At 52.9% G+C, this 10,477-nt stretch overlaps 1 protein-coding gene across 1 annotated transcript in view; it reads right to left on the minus strand.

Annotated features, from left to right (window-relative positions):
• Positions 1-6,146, minus strand: part of ADGRA3 (adhesion G protein-coupled receptor A3) — a 132,050-nt gene extending 125,904 nt beyond the window's left edge. The window contains exon 1 of the mRNA XM_056130343.1: positions 5,914-6,146. Within this exon, the coding sequence (XP_055986318.1) occupies positions 5,914-6,146 (233 nt within the window). The remainder of the gene's footprint in view (positions 1-5,913) is intronic.
• Between the last annotated feature and the right edge of the window lie 4,331 nt (positions 6,147-10,477).

Genomic DNA, 10,477 nt, shown 5'->3' on the forward strand with positions numbered 1-10,477 from the left:
CATTGCCAGGTGTGACTCCAAAAGCCAACAAACATAGAAAAATCCAGGCTGCACTGCTGATCGCCTTTGTCCCTTGGTCCCTGGCCTCCCCCTGCATTACAGCACCAGGCCAAGAGGACTTGGATCCACCCGGCTGACCAGTCTGCATTCTCTACCCGCAGTTCACTTCCCCACTCCCCATGGGAAAGCTCACCCCCCACCCTTCTTTCCACCCAGCCTCGGACCCCGTCCCCCTTACCTGCTCCTGATCTTGAAAACACAGAAGCCATGGGCAGTAACTCCTGATGGATCTGGCTGCAGACAGGACACTGGCACTCTGCTGTGCCCTCTGGGTCTATCTCTGCCCAGGGGCCCCACCCATGCCCTCACCTTCCCCCACCCACATCTCGCCCTCCCCAACCCCAATTATAGCCGGTCTTGTTCAGAGGTGCTCAAATATTCTCCTCTCTTCCTCAAGAGCACCTCATCCATGTAGGTCCCCTCCACGCCCAACTCTCTGCCAACTAGTGACTCAGATCTTCACACATGCCCCTCTCCCACCAGGCCACCCCACCTGCCTTGGATGGCAACAACCCCATCCCCCAGGCACCCCGCACCAGGTCAGTTCCTGCTCCATCCTTCATCTTTCTGTTCTCTATGTCCCAGTGGGGGACAGGGAACAGGATCCCATTCCCTGCCAGTCCAGAGATAACATGTTCTTCCATCTCTTGGGAGAGCCTGGTACAGGGACAAAGGCCCACGAGTCTGGGCCCTGTATGGCCCATGCTCTGGTCAATCTCGGGGGTACCTGGAGCAGGGAGGGACGCAGAGGACACACATCTCCAGGGACATTTCCAGCTCCGGGGACATTTCCAGCAGGATGAGAAAGAAAGCAATGGCGAAAGGTGGGGATGGGAGGGGCCCACTTCATGCCCAGGGACCCGCAGAAGGTGGTGTGGGGTCTTCATGCTATGCGGTAGGGTGTTGCTGCAGGGGACACAAGGGAGGCTGGGAAAGCCGAAGACAGACACCCTCTCTGGGCAGCTTTATAGGAGGTAAGGAGGATGAGGAGGATTCAAGGGCAGGAAACACTTTTTCTGCAGCTCTTAATGAACATTCGGCTCTTTCTATTGACCATGTGGACTGGACCTGAACACAACGTCCCATGCAGACCTTTCCCTGCCTCAGGCAAACACACTCACAGCCCTGTTTGTGGGAGTTTCTATGGCATTTCTGGGCATCCCCTTTGCCGCCCTGTGTCACTACCCCCACCCCCACCCCACTACCCCATGATTCCGCTGGTTGCTGGAGCCGTTGCTGAGGGTTCACTTGTTTCTTTTTCTTTTTCCTTTTGGTCTGTGGGCCACACCTGGCAGTGCTCAGGGTTTAACTCCTGCTTCTGTGCTCAGGGGCCTTTCTGACAGGGTTCAGGGGACCATATGTAGTGCTGGGGGCTGAACTGGATTTGGCTGTATGCCCCTTGTCTACCTCTCTAGTCCAGGGTTCATTTGTCTTTGGAGGGCCACACCAGCAGTCCTCAGGGCCCACCCCTCTTTGCACTCAGGGATCAATCCTGAGGGCTTAGGGGCCCATAAGAGGTCCTGGGAATGAGAGCCAGGTTAGCAGCGTGGAAGGCAAACACGTGACTTGCTATACAACCACTCCCCGGCCCCTTACAGACAAACTGGAGAAGAATATAACTGCCCCTTTATATTATCATCGGAAACAGAGATGATTTACTATATTCCTCTGGTTTATACGAAATACTGTTCAACATCAGGGGGTGTGTGTGTGTCTTTTACATCATACTGGCAGGCCTTCGGGAATATTCCCATCTCTGTGCTGGGGAGTGGGGGTGCTCCCAGCAGTGCTCAGGGTACCTGCCTGCACTGGTGTCTGGGAGACTGCACCTGGCTCTCCTACACGCAAAGCCGGGGTTTAGCCTGCAGAGGTGTCTCTCAAGCCTACTGCTCATTGCCTTGTTGAAACATCTGAAGATCTTTCGGGATGGACAGTTTCACACAGTGGCCCTCCCCAGCCCTTGCCTCCCCTCCTCTCTGTTTTTGGGGTCACACCAGCAGTGCTCAGGCTCCATCCCCTGCTGTCTGTTGGGAGTGGGGGTGGGGGAATGTACTCTCTCCCGCCCCGAACGCTAGCTCTTTCTTCATGATGTTGCTCACTGTGGACAAAAGCTTTAAGATTTGTATCTCCCTATGTTATTCTTGCTATTGCTGCGGTGTTCGGATGGAGCCTGCCCATGTGAGGCGTGTCCTCTGTTGTAGACTCCATCCCTAGTTCTGACTTGTCAGGTCACGTACAGGTGAAGGCCAGATTTTTCTCATCCTGTTAACACACTGAAATAACACATGCATTCTGGTTTTTAGTTTACTGGCCTTTGCCCAAAGAGCTCCTAAAAAGAGGGGGTGGGGGGTGCTGCAGAGAGATACTACAGAGAGTAGGGCATTTGCCTCACATGTGGCCCACCTCAGTTCAGCCCAGGCATCACTTATGGCCCCCAGAGTCCCACCAGGATCGATCTCTAAGTGCAGAGTCAGGAGTAAAGAGGAGGAAAAACCCGAGCACAGCCAGTTGTGGCTTCAAAACAAAACAAAAATTCAAACAACAAAAAAAAATCAAGCCCCAAGCATTCCTGAATGAATATCACTGGAGTCCTCGGTGCTCCTATAACAGGTACCCAACAAGGCATGTTTGTACCAAAGCTGATACTTACTTAGTCAGGATGGGGGAATGGATTGGCAGAAGAGAAGGAACAGCAGAATGTCAGTAATTAAGTAATAAATCCTGCAGTGTTGACTGTTTAACAGTTTTAGGAAGCCGGAAAGGGGAGAGATCCCTGGGTTAAAGAATCCTGGGAGTTTTGATTTTCCTGAAGAGGTTAGGACTTGAGCATGGCCTGAGGGAGGAAACGACAGAGTGGGGGGGGGGGGGGGGGGCAGCAGGAAGAGGCGGTGGTGAAGGCATTCCGGAGTGGGGGGCTTGGGAGGGGGGACTCACCCTGCTGGAGAGCTCCTTTTCCACATCTTCAGTACAGGTCTTTCATCTTTTATCTATTTCCTGACACTGTTGCTACACTCAACAGTGCTCAGGGCTTACTCCTGACTCTGTGCTCAGGGGTCACTCGTGGCCAAGCCTATGTGGTGAATCAGAGAACACTGGAGTACTCTAGCACGTGTATTATCTCTGTGTGTGCCCTCTCCACAAGCCCCCAACCCCACGGCCTTTTCAAACAAAGGTCTGGGGAGTTCAACTACGGGAATGCTCTGGGGGGCTAGAGGTTACACTGCAGCCTGGAAGGAGTCCAAGGAGCTGGTGTAGAAAGGGTTGGCCTAGGTGGGCGTGCTTATGTGGTCGAGGGAGCCAAGAGAGGTTGCAGACTATGGATTGGGTGCTTCCCAAAATGTATATCTAGTCCTCTAATGTCTGGTACCTTCAAAAGTGACCCTCTGTAGAGACGCTGTCTCTGCAGAAACATGAAGTGACAACTTTAGATGAGATGCTCCTGGACTTAGGGTGCCTGGCCCCTAAATTTAGTGACTGGCGTCCTGCTAAGAGAAGGGAGAGTGAGACAGAATCACACAGGGCCAAAAGTCACGGAAGACCTGGGTCAGGCTCTCCCCCGGAGGAACAGCAGCACCCCAGAACAACACCCCACACTGGAGAGTTGCTATGGCGGGTGAATCTTAATCGCCTACATGATATCCAATGTAAGGGAAAAAAATATTTGGCAATATGTCAATATATGCAAACAGACAATCAGGAGACAAACTGGGGGGATCTTTTCCCAGTATCTACAAAGACTGAAATTACGTTAGATAAATCATTATGTTAGATACACCTGGAATTAATGACAGGCGATCACTAGCTTAAAAAACAATAGGGACTAGAGTCATAGTACAGCTGGGAGGGTGTTTGCCTTGCATGCGGCTGACCCCACTTTGATCCAGATATCCCATATGGTCCCTTGAGCACCGCCATGAGTGATTCCTGAGTGCAGAGTCAGGAGTAACCCCTGAACAACATCACCAGGTATGACCCAAAAAGCAAAAAGAAAAAAAAAAAGAGGCTAAGGATGTAGACAGAGCTGGACACCAGTTCTACATATGATATAAGGCCTGGGTTCCCACCATATCCCCAACACACACACACACGCACGCACACACACACATCCCACTCCTTCCACATACAAAGGCACTTACTTCAAAGGTTCTTTCTTTTTTTAAGTTCTTGCACCACACCCTGCTGTGCTCATGGGATACTGAGGATCTTGAGCCCAGATGGGCCGGGAGCAAGGCAAAGCACCCTACCCACTGCACTATCTCTGCAGCCCTCAAAGGTATTGTGACTGACCAAAACATTCTGAAAATACGCTACAAAGGGAATCTCTGCGTCACCTTTCTTTTCCCACGAAGCACAACCAACAATTTACCAGTAGCTGGAACTGTCCAGGCTTCTGCGAAGCACGAACCAGGGTAACGTCCCTAATCTAGAATCCAAGTGTCTGGACCGCCCTGCACTATGACTAACTTCTGCTCAGAAATGAGGGACATCTCCAAACCAGGGGTTTCCTGCACTCCTCTCTGTAATTAAGGTCCCATTACCCAAATTTTCCACTCGAAGAATGTGGCTAAGAAACAACTGCAGCTGCCACCACTACTAAGAACTATTTTACTTTTCCTCCACAGCAAAACACACACACACACACACACACACACACACACACACACACTCCTCAGTGAAACTTTTTCCCCAAAGAAACCAAACGGAAGCAGGGACCCCCCCCTCCTCCTTCCCCCAAAGTGCTCCTAGTGAGATGTACATTCCTCTTGACCGCACACTCCTTTGTGTAAAATTTTTTAACTGCATTTGCTTTTCACCTGCGTTTGGCCAGAGTAGCCTTGACAGTCTTTTGTTTGTTGTTTAAAAGAAACTTACTCCAACAACAGAAGACAAGACAGCATTTCCCATGGATTCCTAGCCATCAGCGACCCTGCAACTTGCCCAAACCACCCCCATCGCTGGAGAAAGTCCGAGCAGTCCGGAGTGGGGTCCGCGTTAGTGGGCTGGGGGAGGAGGGGAGGGGGGTGCAGGCTTGAGATCCACTTGGCTAAACCACATTCGCCCAAATCCTGAAACCCAAACCGAACAAACCAAGTAAGTCCCTGGACCTTGGAAGCCTCAACAAACCCTCGGTTCCAAGGCCCAAGCTCCGGACCACGCGTAGGAGCCCACCTCCCCCCACCCCCCTCCGCACTGACGGGTCCTGGTAGATTTCAAATCAGTTTCTCCGCAGGGCGTCTGGGCTGCGGGGGGGCACCGGACTCTTTCCCGCGCCCCAAACTCCGATCAAAGCAAAAAGGGGACGGCGCGGGTGGCCAAGGAGCGCAGCCCGGGGATGGTGGGGGTTGGAGGGGGCGTCGCGCATACTCCGAGGGTCCGGGAGGGCCGCCCACCAGCCCGGAACGGGGCTCCGGGGGGCCGGGCGCGGGGCGGGAGTGGGGGGGCGGGGGGGAGGAATGAATGAGCGTCGCTGCCCCGCGGCTGTTTACTCGCATCCTCACGTGGCTCGGCGGCGGAGCAACAGGAGCGCCGCGCCGGGGAGCCTGCAAACTTTTCCCCGGCCCAGCGGCAAGCGGGGACGCGGCCCGGAGGCGGCGGTGGAGGGGGTGGGGAATGAGGGAGCTTCACTGCCACTTCCCCTCTCGTCGTCTCTAGAGACCCCCCCTCTCCAAAGTGCACGCGGGGCAGCCCCCTCCCCCCGGCTTAATCCCCCACCACCCGCAGCTGCACAAAAGGCAGAGGCGCACGGGGCCGGCTGGAGCTCCCCAGGAGTGGGCGGCGGAGAAGCGCGCGTCCAGAGAGCGCCCCCCAGGACCCTGCCCCCCCAAAAGATCGCGCGTCCCGCAGGCTACTCACAGCGCGACGGTGCGGTTGGGCAGCGTGTCCGGTGGCAGGACCCGCGCGAGCTCCAGGCTGCTGCACACCACCTTGCCGCCCTCGGCCGCGCCCGCCGCCCGGCCGCTCCCTCGGGGCCGCCCGTCGTGCTTGCAGCCGGGGGGCAGCGCGGCCGCGGCGCCCGGGCCGCCCCCCAGCAGCGGCGCCAGCAGCAGCAGCTGCAGCAGCAGCAGCAGCGGAGTGGGGGGCCGCATGCTCGGGCCGGGGCCTGCCGAGAACCGGAGCGCGCGGGCCTAGCGGGCCGTCCCGGCGGCCGGGCGGGCGGGGGCGCGGCGCGGGCCCGGCGGCGCCCCGAGCCTCACGGCGGCGGGAGGACGGGCCCGGCGCGGCGCCCACATGCTCCTTTGTCCGCCGCCGCCGCCGCGCTCGGCCTCCGGGGAGCCGCGGGGGTCACGGGCGCAGCTCCCGGCGCGGCTCCAGCCCGGCAGGAGCGCCGCCTCCTCCTCCTCCTCCTCCTCCTCCTCCGCCCGCGCCGCCGCCTCCCCGGGCCACTGCCCGCGGCGGCTCCTCCCCGCGGCGGCAGCCGCTCCTCCTCCCCGCCCCCTCCCTCTCCGCCCAGCCCTGCAGCCCCTCGCCGGCCCCCCACCTCCCCAGCCCCGGAAAGCGCCCAGGCCCCGAGCTGGAGCCCCGGGGTCCCGCGGGAGGCGGGCGAGAGCAGGAGAAAGTTCTCGTCCAAACTCAGAGCACGGTGCCACCCTCACCCCTGAGCGTCTCTCCCCCGCCCCTGGCAGTCCCCTGGAGGAGCCAGGCCGGGCTGGAGGGAGGAAGGGCAGCGGGGTTCAGCGGCCTGCATGGACAGCAGTTGCCCGGGCAGGCCCCCCCAGCTGCCCTCTTGAAAGGACAGGCCACCTTCCCATCTGGTGGAGCAGCCCACCACACTACCTCCCTCCACACCCCCCCACACCCCACCCCTGAGGGATGCCCAGAATTTTCTTCACACACGTGTCCCCATGGACGCCCCACTAGGCCCAGGGTCTTTGTCCAGGTAAGTGATCTCCCCTCAAGGATTTCCGGCTTCCAATAATTCCATCCATACCCCACACCCACACTCCAACCCCCGAAGATATCTCTGGCCTCTCTGGACCAACCCCTTGGGGTTTCAAATGAAATTTCTCCAACGTGGGAAGGTACCACAGATGAAAGCCAGCAGTTCAAACCATCACTTGCCCACCAGCAGAGGAGCCCCAACTGAATCAATTCATTAGTCATCTGGCAAAGGCTGCCAGTCTCGCCCCAGACTTTTGCAAGGCCCTGGTTTACCCAGACTAAACTTTAAATATATCCAAGGCATAGAGCAAACTAGCAAAAGGGGGAGATCTCCAACCTGGAGAGATCTCTTATTGAGAAAGAGAAAGACCCCTATGTTCTCAGGCATCTTGGAGTTCCACCCTAATATGTGGCAACGAAGAAAAGTCGACTCTGTGACTTGGCCTGCACATCACCACCTCCCTTTGCTCCCTGTGCCAGTGCCATTCCTGAACAATAAAAGAAAAGAATTTTCTGCAAGAGTTTGTAGCCACCCCAGTGCACCTGGCCAATACAGGTCAGGTCTTCACAGCCTCAGGTCTAGGAGTAGAATAGATTGTAACAGGTATTTGCACCTTCCTTGGAGGCTAACTCTGGGAAGAGGTCTGCTCAAGGCTTGGAAGAATCCCACTGTCCTGGGTGCTTGGAAGTGGGGACACAGGTCTGACTGGTCCCCGCCATGGAGAAAAGGACTGATTTCTTGGCTTCTAAATGCAGAAGCCATGCTTCACTGACCTGAGTCTTGTGGGAGTTCAGCCATGCATCCCTAGAGAATGTTGGGAACCAATTTCCAGAAATCTTTGTATCAGTCTAGAATATACCAGAAATGAATAGCAATTCATTGACCAACTACGTTTGAGCTCCAACCTTGTCAACCCACCCAGGTCTGTGCCTGGCAGTATGGTTGGTGAAAGATGAGCTCTAGGTCTGTCCTGGCCCACATGTTGGGTAGTTGTGCCTAGCTAACTCTTGGAATGTAGCTGGGATGAGCTTGGGGGATGGGGAGGAAGGGAGGGAGAGAAAGAGAACGGGGAGAGAGAATACTTTCTTTTCATTTTGTTTGAATACATTTCAATTTGAAGTTAAGTAGACCAAGGTTCTCTACAGTTATCATATTGGACATTGTTGGGCTGAGGGTTAGTGGAGAGAAAAGTATGAAAAATCATTCTATTCGGAAGCTTAATTCTATACTTACACGTTGGTGACAGTTTGGTGTCTCTGTGTTAAGTACATGGAATTGCTCTCTTTCAGATGTAAAGACTGATTGTTTTTCTGGCAAAATCAGTTGCCTCATCTGTTTTTGTTGTAAAGAAACAAATTCATGGCCAGATAGTATGGGAGTTAAGGTATTTGTCTTACATAGAGCTGGTCTTGGCTTGATCCCCAGCACATATGGTATCCTGAGCACTCCAGGAGTCATCTTTGAGGACAGAGCCAGGAGTAAGCTGGGTGTGATTAAACAATAAGAATAAAAGATAGCAATATAGAATTTTGATGTCCATCTTACTATTGTCAACCTCAAACTGTCACGTGAACTTTGTTTAAAAAAATGTTCTGTTCTGTTTTGAAATGTGCTTATCACAGTATTAATATAGTACATACTCTCTTTTTACTTTACTATAGTTGAGAAAGTTATAGAAAGTACAGAGTTATCAAAAAAAAAGAGCTAAATCACACATAATACTGCAAAGCCAAGAAGAAATGTGGAGGAAAAACTATCTGTTTTAGGAGCAGGAGCGTAGCACAGCGGGTAGAGCATTTGCCTTGCACATGGTCAACCCGGGTTTGATTCCCAGCATCCTATATGGTCCCCTGAGCACCACCAGGAGTTATTACTGAGTGCAGAGCCAGGACTAACCCCTGAGCATCGCTGGTGTGACCAAAAAGCAAAACAAAACAAAACAAAGTCTGTTTGATCCTATGAATCATTTCAGTCATTCTTGCACAGAAATTTCTCAGACCGCCTTTGAAAGTAAAACTCAGTATAGATCATAAAATTGTTGAAAAGGGGCATTAAGGGCTTTAAAAGCATCTCTTTCAACCTTGCAGTGCTTGCAAAGCACCCAACCTCACCTCCTACCATTCAGAGGACAGAATGTCCTCTCATGGCCAGAGAGGGCTATCGCAAGTAATCAGTTTCCAACCTGGATGATAATGTCGGAAACTTTCACGCACTTAACCTCTTTCCCACCAAAATCTTCCCTTGAGTTAAGCTTCCCTAGCCCTGACAGCCTGTTGTCAGACTGGTCTATCTACTGCCAATCCCCCCTGGGGCCTCAAGAGCACCACACTGTTTGAAGTCCTGGGATTTAATTGGTCCTGTCAAAAAGTTCTCACTGGTTTGTCAGTGTCTCAGAACACGCCACTGAAACTGAGAAATCACTTAAACTAAATTCATGCAAACATAGTAATGCTGTGTGCACCAACTGTTGCTAGGGACTTGGATGGACCACATTCTTAAGCTTCTGTGCAGTGAAACCTGCCTCACTGTGTTGTGAAAGGGTGTACCAGAAAAACTCTGAGATGCTTTGCTTCTTTTAATAGACACTATATATACACTTTACGTGCATATAAATATATATATATATATATTTGCAGTAAGGATTGGGGACATACGCAGCAGTGCTCAGGGGCTAGGCTTGGTTCCATTCAGTGCCAAGAATGGATCCCAAGGCTCTTATGCACAAAGCACTCACAGCAGTCTCCCTAGTCCCCGAAGTGGACTATATCTCTATATATTTGTATTCGTGCATGTAATTCATGCACATGTATACATGTGTATACATGTACACATATTCATGTTAAATATAACCTATCTATTCCTAACAATTTCTTTCCCATACATGTGTTCTCCTACCAGGTGATGAGTTCCTACATGCTTGTCCAACCCTCCTCTTATCTCTTCCTGGTAGCTCACTCCAGAATCTCGCATGTAGGGCTTCTTAAGCTTTCTCCATTCATTCACAGCTCCATTTCACTTGAGAAATTCTGCATGGCTCAATGCTTCCACAAACCCCTTGAATCCATTAGAATCTTGATTTGGGATGTGGGGGGGTGTGACTGGGTTGGGTCACAGCAGCTATATTTAGGGTTTAATCCCTGATTCTGTGCTCAAGGATTAGTCCTGGTAGAATTTGGGGGACCATATGCAGTGAAGGGAATCAAACCTGGGTCAGCTGCATGCAAGGCAAGTGCCTTACCCACTGTACTATATCTTCGGCACCCATTACACGCTTGATTTTAGGTTAATTTTTGTTCATTGAATATTCAGAAAAGTTTTACTCTTAGCAATGTTTTGAGACACTCCCCCATGAAGTTATACATCCTGACCCAAAGTTTAAGAAGCTTGATACTAGACCCATCACGGTCACGGTCACGGTCCTCCCGTTGTTCATCAATTTGCTCGAGCGGGCCCAGTAACGCCTCTATCATGAGACTTGTTGTTACTGTGTTGGCATATCGAATACATCACGGGTAGCTTTCCAGGCTCTGCTGTGAG

Source organism: Sorex fumeus, unplaced genomic scaffold (genome assembly GCF_029834395.1).
Source record: "Sorex fumeus unplaced genomic scaffold, SorFum_2.1 ptg000077l, whole genome shotgun sequence".
Taxonomy (NCBI): Eukaryota; Metazoa; Chordata; class Mammalia; order Eulipotyphla; family Soricidae; genus Sorex; species Sorex fumeus.